The sequence below is a fragment of the Octopus bimaculoides genome, chromosome 5 (genome assembly GCF_046866305.1).
Source record: "Octopus bimaculoides isolate indiv1 chromosome 5, ASM4686630v1, whole genome shotgun sequence".
Classification (NCBI taxonomy): domain Eukaryota; kingdom Metazoa; phylum Mollusca; class Cephalopoda; order Octopoda; family Octopodidae; genus Octopus; species Octopus bimaculoides.
This window is the reverse complement of record NC_142932.1, coordinates 98804458-98824268: the sequence shown is the minus strand read 5'-3', so window position 1 is coordinate 98824268 and position 19811 is coordinate 98804458. Positions and strand designations below refer to the sequence as shown.

Here is a 19811-nt window from a genome sequence, read left to right as displayed (position 1 = left end):
TGATCATATTTCATTTCAGCATAAACGTGAAATTACAAAAAAAAAGTTTCTGTTCCTTAAAATATTAATGATGTTTTGTCATTTTAAAATTAATTTACACGTCACATGAAGCAAATTATAAATAGTTGTAATAATATTTTAACTTACGCTGAAACATCTTTACCGCTCAGTAAAGTTGCCATGGCAGTTTGGTGACGTTCTACAAAATAACTCGAATTATGTCTTGTTACTGTAATCGGTCTAAAACAGGAGGCAGGAGACACGTGTGAGAGATAAAAAGTGGGGGAAGGACGAATCGCAAAACAAGCTCTAGTTACGTTTCTGGCGGCAATCAGGTGACAAACTGGTCGGAAAAGCATGCGGTAGGTCATTGTTCGCACGTGTTGGCCGATAACAAATATTTTCGATTGTATATAAACTTGTTTTAAGAATTGCTATCTTTCAACAAGATAGATACCAAGCTCAGCATTATTTCTGTCACCCCTCACTATTTCAGAGAAGAAATTTGACTACAGGACCGGTGTAACGAAAGATATCACTATCAGCATTTCACAAGGTCACATAGCTTACTTTTTCGTCAACGTCAACTCAGACATTTCAAGATTTGGTTAACGACACTGCAATTGATATACAGTCATTTTTTATGAGACATTTTACAATTTTAGGGTTTTATAGAAAATGTATGTACTAGTGTTTTTATTTCAGCTTGGGTTTGACATTTTTTAAAGTAGTGTACTCGATCCGAAAACAATAGGCCAAATCATTTTCATCAAATTTTCTTGATGAATTTTGGAATATCCCTGAATATACTGTCTGAAATAAAAAAAATTTTCAAAATGGAAAATTCACTGTCCAATTTCTTTGTTGGATACGCGAAAATCAGTATGGATACGTAAAAGCATGCGAAATATTATTTTAAACATCGGACATTAACAGTCTTTTTAGGTACCCGTTTTGGCGGAATTCTCGTTTAAAGCACCCCATTATTACTCATAACTTTATTTTTTTTGGAACGTTCTGAATATTTTTGTGAATTTGTGTTCTACACGCGGGGATTCATACGATTATGGAAAAAAAATTCTTTTAATTTTTTTAAACCCTTCCCCTCCTCACATAAGTCTTAAAAGTTTGTACAAATAGCCATACTAATATTTGAACACAATGCATACATACACATACTGAGAAAGATACAAGCGAAGTGATGAGTGAGTGAATAGTAACATTTATTAAATATTCTCGTAGATGTTGACCAAATATGTATGTATAGAGTTGTATGAAAAATGTGTATAGGTAATCTTATACTATAGCGACGAAAATTACCAAGGCGGAGGTAAAGGACATGGATCACACCCCCGTTGAAATACCGATTTTTCTTTTTTGCAGATTCGGAATCTCCGCAGTCGAAAAAGTGGGTTTCTGTAGGGGACCCCCCCCCCCCAAATAGGGTGTGGTCCATGTCCTTTACCTCCGCCAATTATCAACTTCATCCAAACCTTTCGATTTCTAGGAAATAGTGATTTTGCAAAAGGAAAGAGAAACTCTAATTTTTAATATATTTGTGTCTTCCTCGTTTTCCATAACATTTTCATTTTTCCCGCCTTTGCGAATTTTTTTTTTTAGAATAGGCACAGGAGCGGCTGTGTGGGGACTGGCAATTGGAGTACCGACAGGCACTTCAGCTACTCTCTCGGGCAGGCAAATGCCAGCAATAGGAGTTCCACCGCGGATTTTTATAGCGGGTTAGTAGGATTTAGGTCCGAAGATGCCTTGGGGGAGACCCTGGGCTACGATGAAAATCAGTTGACCAACCTGTTCAGGAGAACTGTTGTCATCGATGGGAAGAGTACAGCTATCAGCTGAATCTATCATCGAGATTGTGCCGCCACTTTCCCTTTACAGGGAAAGGAAGGCTTGCTTTTCCTGCGTAGTAGCCATACTGAAAGAAACAGTATGGAAGACGCGTGTAAGAGGCATAGTGACGGATACCTTTGTATCTGGCCAAGGGTTAGTTAACTTTTTTGTTACCACCTCAGTAGTAAGATCAGGCTGGAGAAGAGGTACCTGTCACGAGACAGATTCATGAGAAGATGGAAGTTGGGAGTGTTTGGCACCAGGTAAGTGGAAGGCAAAAACCTGGTGGTCGTATGCCTATCCTTCAGGAAAGCCATCACAAATTGCATCTGTAATGAGCAATGCTTTAATCGAACATTGTAAATATAATCAAATTAGTATTGTATATTTAAAATTGTAAATATTTAATCGATACAGCTACTTCACCCCTTTTATGTTTGTCTGTCCTTGTTCGTCCCCTCTTTGTAATGCCTTTATGGCAGATATTTATGAAATAAAGTAGCTTGCTTACCAACCACATGGTTCCGGGTTCGGTCCCACTTCGTGGTACCTTGGGCAAGTGTCTTCTACTATAGCCTCGGGCCGACCAAAGCCTTGTGAGTGGATTTGGTAGGCGAAAACTGAAAGAAGCCCGTTGTATGTGTATATATGTATATATTTATATACATATATATGTATGTTTGTGCATCTGTTCGTCCCCTCAGTGTCGCTTGACAACCGATGCTGGTGAGTTTACGTTTCCGTAACGTAGCGGTTCGGCAAAAGTCACCGATAGAATAAGTTCTAGGCTTACAAAGAATAAGTCCTGGGTCGATTTGCTCCACTAAAGGCGGTGCTCCAGTATGGCTACAGTTAAATAACTGAAACAAATAAAAGAAAATCGTGGAGTTTATGATAATGTAAAAATAAATATTTAAAAATATCCTTTTAGATAATCGTAGTTGTTTTGAAAAATGTTTGGTCAATATAAAGATCTTCACCCGTTAACGACAGTAAAAAAACCCCAAAAATACCCAGCCTGCTGGGTGTTAACAACTGTAGAAATCGAATAGGATCAGAATCATCTTAAGCACAGATTTTTTAATTAATTTTTTTCAACTAAACACTTTGAAACTTCGGATATTGGTTGAATGTGTCACGTAGAAAAGATCTCGTAAGGATATCGGTACTGCTAAATCAGCGCGGACCCGAACGCGCAGTCGCGCGTCCGCGCTAGCTAGTCTTGAGTGGTCGATCCTATCCCTAACCCTAACCCTGTCCCTAACCCTAAACCTATCCCTAACCCGCGTGTGCAAATGAATACGTGTTTAGGGTTAGGATCGACCACTCACAACTAGCTAGCGCGACTGCGCGTTCGGGTCCGCGCTGCTTTAGTAGTACCAGGATATCTTATTTTTCTACGTATTTCGCAAAAAAAAAAAAAATTTCCGGAAAAAATGAAGGTGGAGAATTGAAATTTTGAATTTGTGATTTTTGGAATTTTTTTTTTTTTTTCAGAATCGGATTCACCATAGCCGAAAACGTGTGATTCCATATGTTTCCATTTTCCTGAAAGTTATGATGGAAACATCGGATCTTGTGAATTTTCCGTCCGCTCCCCACCCCCAGGTTTGTTTGCGCAATTTTTTTGGCACTGTCATGCTATTAGCTGTCAGTAGTGAAAGGGCTCACTGCTAGTGAAGTATCTGTCTGTCTGCCTGCATGCCTGTTGCTGGCCTGTCGATTCTTTGGCTACTGACAGCTAATACCATGACTGGCCGGAGCGAGCTATATGTCTGTCTGTCTGTCTGTCTCTATCTATCTATCTATTACTCGAAAGTTCGCGCGTCCGAGCTAGCTAGTTGTGAGTAGAAAACACAAATTTAATATAAAAACATATTTCCTGAAATTGCAAATTATTTAAAATATAAAAATATAATTTTCAACAGAGAGAATTTATCAAAATAGAAAACAAATGAAGTTTGAAGTTTAAAAATAATAGGATTGACCACTCACGACTAGCTAGCGCGGACGCGCGAACTTTCGAGTAATAGATAGATAGATAGAGAGAGAGAGACAGACAGACATATAGCTCGCTCCGGCCAGTCATGGTATAAGCTGTCAGTAGCCAAAGAATCGACAGGCCAGCAACAGGCATGCAGGCAGACAGACAGATACTTCACTAGCAGTGAGCACTTTCACTTCTGACAGCTAATAGCATGACAGTGCCATTTTTTTTTATCCTATGATGGTCATTCCCAAGATTCTGAAAAAAATTGTTTGTAGTTTCAATTTTTCACCCCCACCTCCCAATTCTATGGCCTTGGCCTTCAAGCAGGCTATCCACATGCTAGAAATAACAGCTAAAACTGCGATAACGAAATATGTAATCAATCTACTCACCTTTCTGCAAAGAAATTTCCCGCAGTAATATGACAAAGTAATTCATGTGAAATTAAAGTTTATTTTTTTTGCTTTTTTTTTTGAAGTTACAAAAAATATGAGTGCAGAAAAAACAGCAAACTCTTTTGAAAAAAAAAAAAAAAAAAAGCAAAGAAATACTGTGACAAAGTGAAATTAAAGAGAATCATTTGACCAGCGGAACTGAAAATGGGCATATTTGCAATAAGCATGTTCAAACTAATCAGATTATAAGAAACGAAAACCCATATATTGTTCTCATTATTGAATATTAAGGCCGAGGAATTCGCAGAATCGTTGGAGCGTTGGGGAAAATACCTTATGGCATTGATGTGAGTTCAACTCACCGATGTCAACTTCATCTTTCCTCCTTCGGGTCGATAAAATAAACATATCTAAACCCATTTTTTTCAAAATTGATGGCCTTGTACTCAAACTAGAAACAACTATGGAAAATACTCTAAAAACAATTATCAGAAAGTTTAATTATTACTGTAATTATTTGATTCGGATATATTTCAAAATTTCTCTGAAAAACAAAATCTGTTTAAGAAATCTTTCTCATTTATTTGAAATATTCTGGAGAAACTCTTGAAGAGTCGAAAATAGGAAAGTTTCAGAGGCGTGTGTCATCAGAATAAAGGTGGGAAGCAAAAACAGGATGGAGGTCTGGAATAGTTCGTCCTCACATAAGTTGGATTTTCTTCATTTTGACGGACATACTTCAAAATTTATTTGAATAGTTATGAATTTTTTTTTACCGCCGCCAACAAGAAAACGGAACTTTAATTATTCAAAGAAAGAAATTACAGTTATTTTTATGAAATAATGACCGACGCTATGGTGTAAGATTGCCATAAATGCAAGCATGGCTTCCGTCTGCTTCGGGACCAGCTAGAGTTTCGTCCCATTACATGGACACTGCCGGCGAGATTAGTCCCGGACCAATCTCACCGCCAGTATGTCAGTTGCAATGCCTCTCCTAAGCGCCTCTTCTAAGTTCCTAACTAGGTTTCCTCCTATTCTATTTTTCTCTATTGCTAGTGCTTTGCTAAACCTAATCGATTCTATTCTAATTTCTCTTTTCATGGCGTACCACCATTTGTTGTTGAGGATTAACCCCATTAACGCCCGCTTAATTAATTCGCTAATCCGGTTTCTTAAGCTTGGCACGCCGGGAGTGACGCGTCCAGTTACGGATCCCTGCCTACGTAGTCTATCTAAGTCGGCCGTACAGATTACAAATTTGTGATCAGTATAGCCGACAATTTAAAAAAGTGGACATCTTATACTATCCTTATCTATTGGTCTACAGAATATTCTATCTAGATAGGACCTGGATGACCCGATGCGGTTAGACCAGGTCCACATTAGCACATTCGGGAAAGGCAACAGGTACTTGTCAGACAGCTGAAAATGTCTTAGCAGGTTTGCGAGGCTTTTGCACCCACCTCTTCTCTTCGCTAGCCCCACAAGCACTAAAGGACAGGACGTTCTTAGGAAAACCTCCAGACGTCTGAAAAAGTCCGGCTGTCTTTCTGTCGGAGCATAAACAGCTACTAGTCTGAAGGCATGCCCGTCGCTACTGCTCACATCCAGGACCACCAACTTACCTTCTGGGTCCAAGAAGATAGTCCTTAGCTTGAAATTCAGGTCTCTCCAGATTAACACCACCGTTCTACCTCCCATTCCCGGTTGACATGGAGATAAATATATCTCGTATCCACCGAAGATGAGTATGAAAGCTTGTCAATCGGAGAGTCTGGTTTCACTGATAGCCACTACATCGACACTTAGTGACCTGAGGTCGTTGAGTAGATGGTCTTGTTTCCAAGGTGACCCTGGCCATGTGCATTTATACTCCCTACTCTGAGCAGGGTCAAGTAAGATCAAAGTATAGAGGCGGAAGAGAGTACTTACTGTGATTTAGTTGGCGAGGAGGGGATGGATGTTCCGTCCTCATTGGTATGTGTGAAATTTTCCACGAGCAGATCTTTATATAATCGTCTATTTATGTCTCTCTAGAAAGCCCCTACTCCTTCAGGATATTTATTTTGTTTTGATGATGTTATATGTGTTGTGATGTGTGTATGACTTAAATATGTGTTGATGTGTTGGTTCCCGGTGTGTGTGACGTCTGTATGGTTATATATGTGATCCATTAGTTTTTCATTGTTGGTGTCTATTGCTGTATAGTTCAAAATGTTTAAAATGTGATGGTAGTGATGGAGATATTTTTGTTGTTGACGGTATTACAGATGGAGAAGAACTAACAAGTTCCCCAAGGGCCTGCTTTGTTTAACTAAGTAATAATAACAAATATACAGTGTATAATAATGTGTAACACTATGAATAACAGCAAAAATTACGGAGCGATGTGCAACACGTATCGATAGACAAATAATTCTTTCTTTATTGGCCACCAGGGCCGAGCACAAACCATAGAGGACGATACACAGACGAGGGACAGTGAGGTTAAACGTGTAAACAGCCAACAAATAACGATTAACAAAGAGATTAAATCAACAATATGCTTCCCCAATGGGGGTGGGGAGTTCCACCGTAAGGTGACAAAAGACATTTCACGCACTTTGGACCCCTTAACACCAAAGGCTTCTCAGGAAGGCACCCTCTCTTCTTTCTTCCATCCGGCATACAGGCACACACTTAGAGTAAGCCCATTCACGCGGGCCATTCTTGTCACATTCACCTACCTTTCAACGAACTTACCGGGTGATAGTACCTCCCTCTCCAGCCTCAATTTCCTTTTCAGATGGAACCTGAAAAAGTCAATGAGGTCTGGTTTCAATCGCGTCCACCACACACCCTCTTTTGCCATAGCCACCAGACAGAAAAATTGCTCTCCCTTCCCGGCCAAAGAAAGGAAGCGGGGCGATCTTCGCAATGGACTCGAACGATAACCGGATCCGTTCTACACGTCAGTAATGCGCGGACACTGTACGAGAGCATGCAGAGCGGTTTCATCGCTCCGCGTGCATCTCGGACAAACCCGACTGAATGCATATCCGTGTCTGTAGAGCTTATCTCGTACCGGTTGCACTGCCAAGCCAGGAATTTTTGGAAGTTAATAGCTCCCGGCCCGAAAGTCCTCCGGAAGAGACCAGCCAGTTGATCCTCTTCGACGCCCAGGACCTCTCCGAGTACGTCGTCGTTCTTGACCTCCACTGATCCCCTATAGAACTACAAGGTGGAACTTCCACCAACCGCATTGCCTGACTGACCGAGAGCTGTGAGCGCTTGGAAACTCTAGGTGCTAAGTGCCCTCACTCGGTCAACACCTGATCCAGGACTGTAGTTCCGTCAAGGAAACGAGCTGCAGAAAAGCATGTTCAACAGACGGCGATCACACCTGCTTATCGTTAAGGTATCGCTGGAGATATCGCAGTCTCAGCGAATGTCTGCGCATCCTCAGCCACGGCATGCCCAGTCCTCCACGCAACGGGTGCTAACAACAAATGGACCATCTGACAAGTGGTACCTGTCCCCTCCACAGGAAGCGGAAGAGCAAACGCACCAGCCCGTTCATCCACGAAACAGGGCAGGGAACGACAGTAAGGCGGTAGTATATGACGGATTCGATGTACGCATTCGCCACCTCCGCCCGACCTTTCAGGGACAGCTTCCTTTCGGCCTATTTATGGGTGAGACTGGCTACCCTGTCTGTCACCTCGCCCCAGTTCTTGTTCACTTGGAAATACGGACCGAACCTGACCCCGAGCAACTTAACAGACCCTTCCGTCCAGCGCCCCACAACGCTTTCGGTTGGCATGGGTCTGCCTCTCCAGGTACCCAGCTGCAGGCCCACTGACTTCTCCTGGTTGACAATTGCTCCTATCACCGCTTCGTATTCCCTTAGGATAGTGTCGATCATCTCGATTTCCGAGATGTCCGACACTATCACGGTGACGTGGTCCATATACACCGACACGAACCTTCTGTATCCCAGTTCACGCGGGATGCCCCTCGAAACCTCCAGCTTCCGCAGTAACGGCTCGAGTACCAGTACGTAGAGAAGGGGTGAGAGTGAGCATCCTTGACGGACCGAACGTGCGATACTAAATGATTCCGAGAGGTGGCCATTTACTTTGACCACCGAACAGATGTCGCTGTACATCGCAGCAATCCAGCCTCTGAAAACGGGACCGAAACCAGCCGCCTTGAGGACAGCCTCCAAGTACAGATGGTCGACTCTATCAAAAGCTTTCGATTGATCTAAATGGATCAGGGCCCCACTAATGCCAAGTTTTTTACCAACCCTCTCTATGATGTATCGCGTGTGTTGGAAGTTGTCGTGTATAGTTTTGCTGGGAATAGCGCAAGTCTGCGCATCACCCTCCAGTCTGTCAACGACTAGCGCCAACCTCTTTACTAACACCTTGGTTAAAATTTTGTAATATGTATTTAGTAGAGTTACTGTCCTAAAGTTATCAACAATGTCCCCCTTGTTCGGATGTTTTCTCAGTAGCGTCACCACACCTCGGCTCACAGATCCAGGTATTCTCCCATTCTGCTGCCAGTTGCAGCAGACGTTTCCCAAAAGCTGACTAAACAAGTCTGGCATATGTATATAAAGCTCGAAGGGCAGATCATCCAATCCCGGAGACCTCGCCCTCGTGCAACTAGCCAACGCGTCACGTGTATCTTCAGCTGTTATCGGCATTTCGCAGGACTCTACGTCCCTGGCCAAAAGCCGCGGCATACCATCAAGGTAGGAAGTGAAGTTCACCTCCGCCTCCAGGCCACCGCGCGTCCCGTAGAGTTCAGCAAAGTACCACTGAAATTCCACACAAATCTGCTTCGACTCGTGTAACATGCGCCCATCCCGACCTCTCAAAGACCGAATTGTAGTTTTATTACCACGTTGCGCCTCGGCCACTTGGGCCCATCAAACGGCTTTCGTTCCCTCCTGCTTTAGAGCATGCGCCCTAGCTCTAACAATGCAACCTTCATGCTTGGTGTTGAAGAATTAGTTCAGAACCAATCTCGCTGCCAGCACGTCGGTCGCCATGCCTCTACTGAGTGTCTTTTCTAATTTCCTAACTAGATCTCTCTCTACTCAAGTCATTCTAGTTCTCTAGTCTTCGCTAGTTCTCTGCTAAATTCTACAGTTTCTACTCTAATAGCCCGTTTTAGGGACCAATAATAATAATAATAATTATCCTTTCTACTATAGGCACAAGGCCTGAAATTTTCGGGGAGTGGGTAATTAAAGTCAGTTTACTACATAGAGAGAACATCACTGGCATCTTAATGATGAAAATGGAAAATTTACAGTAAATCAACAAATGAAATAAAGAATAAGGCTGTCTATATTTATCTACACATACAGAAATGAAATATAATTGCGATTTATACTATAGATAAGGCGCACATCCCTCCCACCCAAAATGTCTCAAAAAATCACTCCCTGTCCTATCTGCGAAGTTGGGGCAACCATAATGCACTAAATCTTTTTTTTTTTTTTTTCCCTGAATATGCACTGCTGAAATCGAAATGTGTCAAATACACATGAGGTATTTTTATGTCATCAAACGGAGAGAGAGAGAGAGAGAGGGCTGGGAGTACTACCTAAGGGCAAATAACTCTAATAAACATTATAGTTATTTACCCTTCAATGTTCGGACAGCTATGACGTCCATTATATCGGGATTTACTAAAAGTTTAATAAATCCAAGGTAAAGATCATAGTATATATATAATACTCTCTTTAAAGACTTTTATTGATACTTTTCGTTTATCAGTCGAATCTTTAATTGTATTATTCTTTTGCTTTTGTAAAATTCATGGTGACAATAAACATGTTTCTATAATAGAATAGATTACGGTAATAATTTCTTTAATTGCCAACTCATGCCCCTTTATTTGTCAAAAAATATGCCCTTTAAATTATTAATAATGATATTTTTAACGCAAAGATTGCAATTACAGTGCTTGTTATTTGATAAATATACGACCTTGAATGAACGCTGTGAATGTATGATGTCGCTAAAGCCAGGTCTGCAAATTAGATGGAAGGATTCATTCTTTTTCCTAATGTCATTGAAAATGACATAGACAGCAAATAATTCAGTTGCTTCTCTATAAATCTGAGAGATCGTATCTGTTTAAGAAATTTGTAATTCCGACTCCTATAATAATGTATCTATTTGTAACTTAGCAGCAAGTACTTGATGTAAAGTACCTTAATGGCATAATAACTTTTAGTGAATTAATTGAATATATAAATATATTGAGATCTCAATCAATTTCAACCATAGTATTAATGATTTTAGGAAGAGTGTTTATGACTTTTCCACGTAATTTACTTTAATCTTAGTTTAAATTTTGATACAAAGCCAGCAACATCAGAGTAGATGTTAGTTGATTACATCGACTCTATTTGCTCGGCTCGTACTTTATCGAGCCCGAAAGAATGAAAGGCAAAGTCAAGCTTGGCGGAATTTGAACTCAGAACGTAAAGGGCCAGAAGAAATGCTGCTAAGTATTTTGTCCGACGTGCTCACGATTCTGTTGGTTCTTCGCTTTGCAATTTAGTTTAATCTTAAAAAAAAAAAAAACAGAATAAGATGAAGTTCAGTTTGTTAAAAAGACCGGAGAAAGACAACTAGCTTAATTCGAGAATATTAGAATTTAAAGAGAATTGCTGTAGGATTTCTCAATCATTATTGTCATCCAATAAACTTAGACAATCGTATTTGAAATCATAGCAAGCAGCTTTCCTATCTTTGCAGCTGAGAGATATTAACCTCACTGACACGAATTTGTATGGGATTCGTGTTTTCTTATACCTATCTGTTGTTTAAGAACATGTCGACATGCTATATACTCTATCACAAGAAAATTTTCATAATACATACACACATTCTATCTGCTTGCATGCATGATTTTCGACGTTTCTTGACTGATAATAATAATTGGCTAATATCCTCGGATTTGTTAGTTTTCTCCAGTTCATTTGACAAATTAATCTCTTGGTCTGTTTTAAGCATTAAAATAAATTCTATGGAAACTTCATAAACTCTCTTCCTGTTAAATTCTTAGTATTGTATTTGAAATAGAGATCTTAATACTAAATGTTCTGTTAAGAAGTCCACAAAACGTAATCAGTCAAAATCTTCTCCTTCCAGACATCAATAATAGGTGCACACATATACTTGGACATGCACACAGGGGTGTATTTACACTGGTATTAAAGTGTACCGCAACAATACACAATGTAGTCAAGCACACTGATGCATGCTCACACTTCTGCTAGTATGTACATGTTTATAGACACATATAGGCACAAATGCATTTACAAATCTTTACACACTCACATGTATGTATGTAAGTAAGTACGAAAGAGCTAGCCAATTTGCAAAGTAGTTACAATGTTAGATAGATTGTTTTGCAGTAATTACTCTGGTGCTCTGTGGTCTGTTAAAATCCTACTTATGTTAACTATGTCTTTCATCTATTTTGAGTTGGTTAAATTTTTCTCTTTTGCGCATTCTCCCTTCCTATCTCTCTCTCTCTCTCTCTCTCTCTCTCTCTCTTTAAAAAGAAACCAATTGTGGTTAGACCTTGAAAGCGTGTGCTCCCTACATTTAATGATTGTCCTCGACATGCCATATATCACAATACCACCTTAATTACACCAAGAAGCTGAGGACCAAAGGCTATAGATATATATATTTATATAGTCGAAATTTACAGAAAAACAAAAGATGAAGACAGGTGTATTAGTTTGAGGCTCTGGAAAGTAAGAAAGTCTTTTACGTTACGAGCTTACACTCTCCAACAGAAAGGAACATGAGGAAGTAAACAGAGAGAGAATAAATAAACTTGTAGAGTTAGCGATCAATCATGGCAATATATACACAGACACATACATGTTGAAACATGTACACATATATGTGCATGTGTATTCATGTATATATATATGTGTGTGTGTGTGTGTCTGTCTGTCTGTTTGTGAGTATATAAGTGCAAATCCCTTTCTTGTCCTTCCTCCTTGACAGCTGTATCATCTTTACTACTCCTGCTGCTTGTTCCCTTCCACTCCCTTCTGTATCCTTCTATCATCCTCAACTCATGGCTCCTTGCTCTTCTACCCTTCAGTCCTACCCATTTTGGCAGTCTGCCTCCCTTCATTCTCCTTCTCATACAATCTTGCAAACTGATTCTTCAACTTACCTTGTGACTTGTGGAGTCACTTAGGCACCTCATTACCATTATCTATCTCTTGCAGCTCCTATTATTTTTCTCTTTCTCTCCCTTTCTCCTACTAGATGTGATAGCCATGCAGATCTTCTACAAATAACTACACTCTCACTTCCCCCGTCTCTCGTAGTTCAGTCTTCTCATCCCTTAGAATGAATCCCTAGGGTTTGTAGTTCTGTGAGCTGCATGGCAATCTCAGGCACAAAATATTCACCCAGTCCATGCTGTAAAGTGGTTGGCAATAGGAAGGGCATCCAGTCATAGAAACCATACCAAAACAAACATTGGAGCATGATGCACTTCTTGAACATGTTGGATTCTATCACACTGTCCAACCCATGCCAGCATAGAACACTGATGTTAAATGATGATGATGATGATGATACACATACACACAAATAAACACACGTACACAACTTTTTCTTTCATATTTGATTTAGTTGGTATTTTTTTCTTTTCTCATATTACAGATTGATTTCACCATGCACAAGACTATTTCACACCCAAGGAACTCCTTTGTATTTCCAGACAACTGATATACTTTAGTAAGTTTGATTGCATTTTATTGTTTACACTGTCATGTTGCTGAAGATTAGGTCTTTGAGTTTATCTGTTACATTCCTAGAAATAACATCTAATTCCATAAAACTTGGTCTTTTTATTGCAGTTAGGCTTTGTCAAGTAACATCAGTTTTGCAGGGAAGAATGCCAGTTAATATGGTTTGAATTATGCTAAGTCAGGAGAGATTACATCATTCTCAACAATAAATTAGTAAATTTTTTCACAAATATTTAATTGAAATATTACACTTTTGTCTTTGTTTTCCTTTTTCGTAAGTTTAAATTTTTTAATGGGTTTCTATTGATATCCTATCAATTTTACTTGATGTATTGGAAAATGGAGAATTATTCAGATTAATTACACAGGCCAACAAAAATAATTTTTTTCTCTATTGTCAAACAAATTTGAACTTGAACTAGGGGTATTTTGACACACACAATCTGAATGTGACATCCATTTATTACTATTACATCAAGATTTTAAGATACTGGATCCATAGAATTTCATTGTTTTTTCAATAAAACAACTTATGAGGAACAAGGTATATCAAACATACACAGAAATTGATTTTCTTCAAAATCAGAATGTTTTCTGAAAAATCTCATAAAAATTAAAAAAATTCTACTGACAAATTAACATTGTTTATGCCTAATTCCCCATGAATTTGCATTTGGATGATTTTCTTGAGTGCTGAGCCTCAGGAAGATTACAAACTGAATTATAGCAATAGTCCACTACCATATGCAAGTCCCATCTGCCTTGATACCTTTGTTCTAGTGATTCTATGTCCTGATGGAAACATTCTCCCCATTCGTCACTTGTGTCACCAAGATTTACAGGGAATTTATTAAGGTGATGTGGAGATTGTGCAGCTTTATGCTCTTTTATGCTCTCAACTTTTGAAAGCTCTCCACCATGTTGTTGACTATTTCGGCTGCTTTCTGTTGCCCAGAAAGTCATTTACAACTATTACAAATGAATTCCATGCTGCTGCTTCAATGCAATTCATTGAATTTATAAAATTCTCATCTTTCTTCAATTTTCTGATTTGAGGCTCATCAAATGTTTCAGCTTTTATCTTTTCACTGCTCAGATTGGGAAATGTGCTGCAGATATAGTGAAAGCATGGTCCATCTTTATTCTGAGCTTTAATAAACTGCTTCATAAAGTCAAATTTGATTGGAGTGGAAGCTGGATGATTATTTTTCTGGAGAGAGAGAGAGAGAGAGAGAGAGAGAGAGCAACCACTATATTAATCTATCGTAATACTTATTTGAGTTCATGTTTTTTTTTTACTTTATAAAGATGACTACATTATTGTGTAGTAATTCTTTATCATCTTGTACATTTTTTTTTGTATTGCATGTACATTATTTATAAAATAAATTAAAATTTTTGCTTTTTAACCCAGAAATGTGTCTATTTAAATGAAAGTTATTTTCATTATTCTAATTAACTGCTGCAAAAATTTGAGTTTGCCTTATAAATATTTTCTTTTTAGTGGAATGCCAATGAAAAAAAAGAAGAGAACTGATGTCCAGCTGGTTATGGCTCGAGAACAACGTAAAAGAAAAAAGATTGAAAAACAAATAAAAAAACTTGAAAAATATTCTCAAAAATTAAAACCTATTGAGGAAGTTCAAATAAGTTCTCAACTTCGGAAAGAAATTAAGTAAGTTGTCTTTAAAGATAATGATGAATTTCTGATGTTTATTTTCATTATAGATATTAAAAAGTTGTCAGAAATAGTGAAGAACCAGTGTACTTTACAGCATTTAATGCTTTAGCATTCATACTACTCTGTCATATGTAATGTTTATTTATACACACTGTTTTAAATTACCCATGCATTATCTCATAGCTTTGAAATTTTGATGATGTAATTGTTTATTTTTAGAATGACATTGTAGAATAGGTGGGAGAGGCTAAACCTGGTCAGTTTGAACATATAAGTAGAATATTTGGGCTGGATATGGTCTAAATACCAAAGAGTGTATTTCTTCTTTTTTAGTTTAAAATCAACTTCTTTCATTCATTTTGGATTAAAGTATTAAATACTTGACATATGCTGAGATTGATTTAATTCAACACAATTTTGTGTCATTGTATATGTAATACAAATTTCATTTTATATCCATTCTGGCCTAGCAAATGATATGTTGTGCCCATTAAAAAAAATGTAATTTTGTTAAATTTTATTCTTAACTTTATATTATTTTCATCTATAAAACGAGCTGAATATTATCCACTACTTCTTCATCATCATCATCATCTTGACAATTAGTAAATTACCTTGTGACTTATTGTTTTGCTTCCCTTTTGTCTATGTTGATTAATATTTGAACAATGGTTTGATAGTATCTCTCTGAGATGTTTGTCAAATATGTATGAGGTACAATGTCATCATCATCATTTCCACTTTTCCATGGAATTTATTGAATCAGATTTCCTATGGCTGGATGCCTTTCCTGTCACCAAACCTTAACTGTTTCTAGGCAAGGTTGTATTTCCTCATGGCCACATATTTTTCACAGAAGACTGGAAACAACATCATTTCTATGATGTTTTGCTCAAACCATCATGATGTCAAAACAAGGGTACACACAAACATGCTGGGCTGCTTTCAGTCTCTCTGTGCCAAATCTACCCACAAGGTTTTTGTTAGTCTGGGGCTATAATAGAAGACATTTACAAGATCTGTAAGCAGATTAGAGTTAACAGCCATAGGATACCCTTCAATTATGTGAACTGACCAAATGGAAGAAAAATAAGAGACTTTGATATAAAGAAATCAAACAGTGAAAGGCTAGAAAAAAGCAAAACAAACTAACCACTGATTCTCATTGAGTTGAATAACTTATTATTGTAATTATCAGCATCATCAGTGTTATTAGGGCAGTGGATTGGCAGAACTGCTTGAGTATCAGGCAAAAATGGCTTACAGTATTTCTTCCAACTCTTTATATTCTAAGTTCAAATCCCACTAAGGTTAACCTTGTCTTTTATCTCTCTGGGATCTATAAATTAAAGTACCAGTTAAATATTGGGGATCATTTTGATCAAAATTACTGGCCTTGTGTCTAAATTAAGAACAATTGTTAGGGTGGTAGATTGGCAGACTCATTAGAGCATCAGAAAAGAGAGTGTTACAATGTTTCTTTACATTCTGAGTTTAAATACTGCCAGAGTTAACTTTGCCTTTCATCTATGCAGAGTTGATAAAATAAAGTACCAGTAAAGTATTGGAACTGATGTAATCAATTAGTCTTCTTCTCACAAAAATGTTTTCCTTGTACCTAATTTAGAAACAGTTATTATCATTATTGTTGTTCTCTTTTGAGAAGAGTGAACTTATGAAACAGTTCTGTAGAAGATTCAGATATATTATATTCTACTTTATGAGAAAATTATTATTATTATTATTATTATTATTATTTGTGTCTGAAGCAAGAGGACACTTCCATGTGGCTTGTTTTCTTGAAAATTTGTTTTATTAGTAGGTAGTCCAAATTTTGTGGAACAGTTTACTAAATCACCCACTGTAAGTGGTCTGGCAAAAATTTGTCCTTTAAGGGTGAATTTTGAGATTTAAGAGTCAAAATAGCAATATGACTTCCCAAATTGAGAGAAGTGAAGGCTGTTAGAACAGCTGCTATGACATTATTGGAATTAGCCATAACTCCTCACTTTTGAGGATTGTTGCATTTGGGGGGGGGGGGGGGGGGCTAATTCTTCATTTGAAAATCTGACCTCAACTGTGCCAAAGCATCTCCAAGTTTTTATACCACAGACTGGTCTGGGCTTGCTCACCCACTCCAGTCTCCTTGTCTTCATTGCAATACATTTAAATATGGAGGACAATGTGGAGAGGGTACTTGCCTTAGTGTTCAGGGCAACTATGGTTTTGTAGGGTCTCCATGAGCAGCCCTATGAAATCTCCCTCTTTTGGGGAATTATTCATTGTTATAATTTTATATTACTATTTTTCACTTTTTACATGCCTTTTGTGTTATCCCACATTGAATTGTCTTGTACTGTCCCCAATGTTTCATGCAAACTCTTAGTGGTTAATAAAGAAAACATTACTATTATTATTATTATTATTATTATTATTATACTGTCAATAAAAGGTGTAAGGTGGCAAGCTGGCAGAATCATTTAGCACTTTGGGCAAAATGCTTAGCGGCATTTCATGTCTTTAAGATCCGAGTTCAAATTTCGTCGAGGTTCACTTTACCTTTCATCATTTCGGGGTTGATAAAATAAATACCAGTTGAACACTGGGGTCAATGTAATCGACTAGTCTCCTCCCCCAAAATTTCAGACCTTGTGCCCCTAGTAGGAAGGATTATTATTATGCAGCTGTCAGTAAAAGGTTTCCAGACACTTTGATATCCACCTATTTACTATGGAGTGGAAAAATATTGAACATTGTTATATTTCAGTTTTGTAAACATTTATTAACTTGTATTTTAGTGAGATGTGTTAGTCATCCAGCATGATAGCACCAATCCCATCTCAAAGAAAATAGTATTTGAAAATAAGAGAGAATTTTTAAAAAAGAGAAAAACTGTAAAAATCCTGCCAAATCAGTTACAGAAGTCTGATGCAGGCTTCTGCCTCACCATCTCTTGTCAAATCATCCCACCCATGCCAGCATGAAAGGCAGATGTTAAATGATGATGATGAATAGCAATAGCAGCCATTTTGCTAGGCAGAGGAAATTCCTTAATATTGGTTGGATCCTGAAAGAGGAAAGAACGCGGAAAAGTATGTTACAAGGGATAGTACCTCCTTGCTTTTGAAACGGATTAGAAACTGGCAAAGAGGAGAGCTAAATATTTGTCTTGCCAAAATCAGTGGTTTCCGTGTCTCCTCAAGTCCTAGTTGATGTGTGTAATAATGCAGTTTCCATTGATGAGGGCAGGGCATATGGGAGTGTGTACTTGTTCTTTAACACCACATAAATGCTCACAAGTTGATGATGCAATATCTAGGGTGACGAAATTCAAGGATCATATACTACTAGTTCATACACACTTTGAATGATAGCTGTAGTGATTTTAATGTGGCAAAATACTTTTATTATTTAATAATCTAATTCTTTTTTTTATTTTAAGTAGAAATGCTTAAGAGTATTCATGTATCTCTTTCATATTCAGACAGATAAATAGATATGAGTTTTTTATTTGTGTTGTTATATGAATGTGATTTTATGATTTTTGTTTTTTAAAGTCTGAGGTACCGTGCTAAACCAAAGTTGTCATTTGAAGAGTCTGAAAATCGAATGCTACTGAAAAAAGCTTGGTCAGTTTACCAGAAAAATAAATTTCATGAAGACCTGGTAGCAATGGATAATGCTGCAACTGCTCAGAAAGAAGCTTTAGCTGAACTTCGAAAAGAGTCTGAAGAACTCTATCACTTAGCTATTCAGGTAATAACTTTGTATTTTCTTTCTTCTTTGTTAATAGTAGATGTGTGTGAGAGTTTTACTGTTGAGAAAATTTTAGGAAAAGTAGTGAGGAGCTGTCAGTTTGACATGGGAAATTTGAAGTGAGCCTATTGTTTACATCTCTTGGTAGAGCTCTTAAGTAGTTTTCCTAAAGATACTTCTAGACAAGGGGTCGCCCAACTTTTTCAACCATCAACCCCCTTTAGCTACTTCTCCATCTGCAATGACCACTTAATACCCTACCATACCATATCTTACATGCGTACCAGGTAATGATGCTGGCAAAAACGTTTATGAGATATGTATTTAATATCTCATCTCCCTTAGCAGGCTTAGTCATTAAGCAAACATTTGACAGTCCGCATCCCCTCAATCACTGATTATGATATCAGGCCTTGAACGTTAGCAAAAGCAGATTTCTAGCTGCAGTGAAAAATTTACTAAGTTTTCCCATGTTTCATGGTGCTGACTAAGTATTTCAAGTTCATCTGGGTGAGCTGGTCTCTTGCACGCCAACTCTCATTCGACCCCCAGTAATTCCTTGCTGACCCCCTTCTAGACTGTTTCTTTAACTGCTGCTGTTTTAATAGGCTTATCCAATCAGATTATTTAAAATCATTCAAAATAAGAGAATTAAGAATTCATTCTTTTCTTCCTTTTCCATTGTTTCATTTTATTTTTGTACTAATCTTGTTCTAATTTTTCTTTGCTGTTCTTCATTTCAGTCCATGTTTTCAGAACCTGCTCTTCTACTGACCATGATTCTTAGAAGTATTTTGATATGCTCTACCTTCTCTAGGCAATTTTAATTTTTTTCTCATCTGTTTAGTGTATTTGAGAAAATCATTTATTGTATTTTCATATTGCCATGGCTGTCTTGATCCTATGTCTCCAGCTACCTTTCTCCATCAAGTTTCAACATTCAACCTTGTATTAAACAACTACACAACGCAATTATTTCAAATCACATATCTCTACTTATAGTCCTCTCGCCTGAATACATTGGTTTATTGACTGACAATTATCGTAGTACAACTTTAGCTATCTATCTTTTCAAATAGATGTTTAATGAGCATAAATTCACATTGTTTAATCAATTCAATAGCTCTCTCTTTTTTTTTCTTTTGGTTTGTTTTAGATTGATGAGCAGCTTATACCTTATACACATCAAGGACCTATGCGAACAATTCCAATTGATAATTATGAGTCACCTGATGGTGACTACAAAGACACATCTCGGAAATGGGATTAACCAAGTACAGTTTTGTGATTGGTCAAATGGAGTTAGTTTTTATATTGTAATAAATTATTGAAACTTTATAA

At 37.8% G+C, this 19811-nt stretch overlaps 2 protein-coding genes across 5 annotated transcripts in view; one reads left to right on the top strand and one right to left on the bottom strand.

The window, feature by feature from the left end:
• Positions 1-3202, bottom strand: part of LOC106867868 (C-1-tetrahydrofolate synthase, cytoplasmic) — a 24309-nt gene extending 21107 nt beyond the window's left edge. The window contains exon 1 of one of the 3 annotated variants that reach the window (XM_089352741.1): positions 2363-3202. Coding sequence is in view for 1 of the 3 variants with exons in the window: in XM_014912920.3 (XP_014768406.2) it covers positions 148-371 (224 nt within the window). In the remaining 2 variants the exon portion in view is untranslated. Of the gene's footprint in view, positions 1-147; positions 1203-2362 lie in introns of those variants that run through there. The other 2 variants (XM_014912920.3, XM_014912921.3) reach the window with 2 other exon arrangements.
• LOC106867869 (large ribosomal subunit protein mL40) lies at positions 253-19811 on the top strand. Of its 2 annotated transcripts, none has more exons than XM_089352742.1 (5): positions 253-362; positions 12945-13019; positions 14538-14708; positions 18272-18470; positions 19627-19811. In XM_089352742.1, the coding sequence occupies exons 1-5, from the start codon at positions 358-360 to the stop codon at positions 19738-19740; spliced, it is 564 nt and encodes a 187-aa protein (XP_089208868.1). In that variant the 5' UTR covers positions 253-357; the 3' UTR covers positions 19741-19811. The 2 variants fall into 2 exon arrangements, with proteins under 2 accessions (XP_089208868.1, XP_014768408.2); XM_014912922.3 differs by lacking the exon at positions 253-362 and adding an exon at positions 6150-9947.

What these genes read in the sequence shown, in the direction of transcription:
- LOC106867869 (XM_014912922.3), top strand. Translation starts at nt 9,766, where the DNA reads ATGTGTCAAATACACATGAGGTATTTTTATGTCATCAAACGGAGAGAG. An exon ending in AAAAGTTTAATAAATCCAAG is followed by an intron (nt 9,948 to 12,944) that starts GTAAAGATCATA and finishes CTCATATTACAG; the next exon opens with ATTGATTTCACCATGCACAA. An exon ending in TCTATCACTTAGCTATTCAG is followed by an intron (nt 18,471 to 19,626) that starts GTAATAACTTTG and finishes GGTTTGTTTTAG; the next exon opens with ATTGATGAGCAGCTTATACC.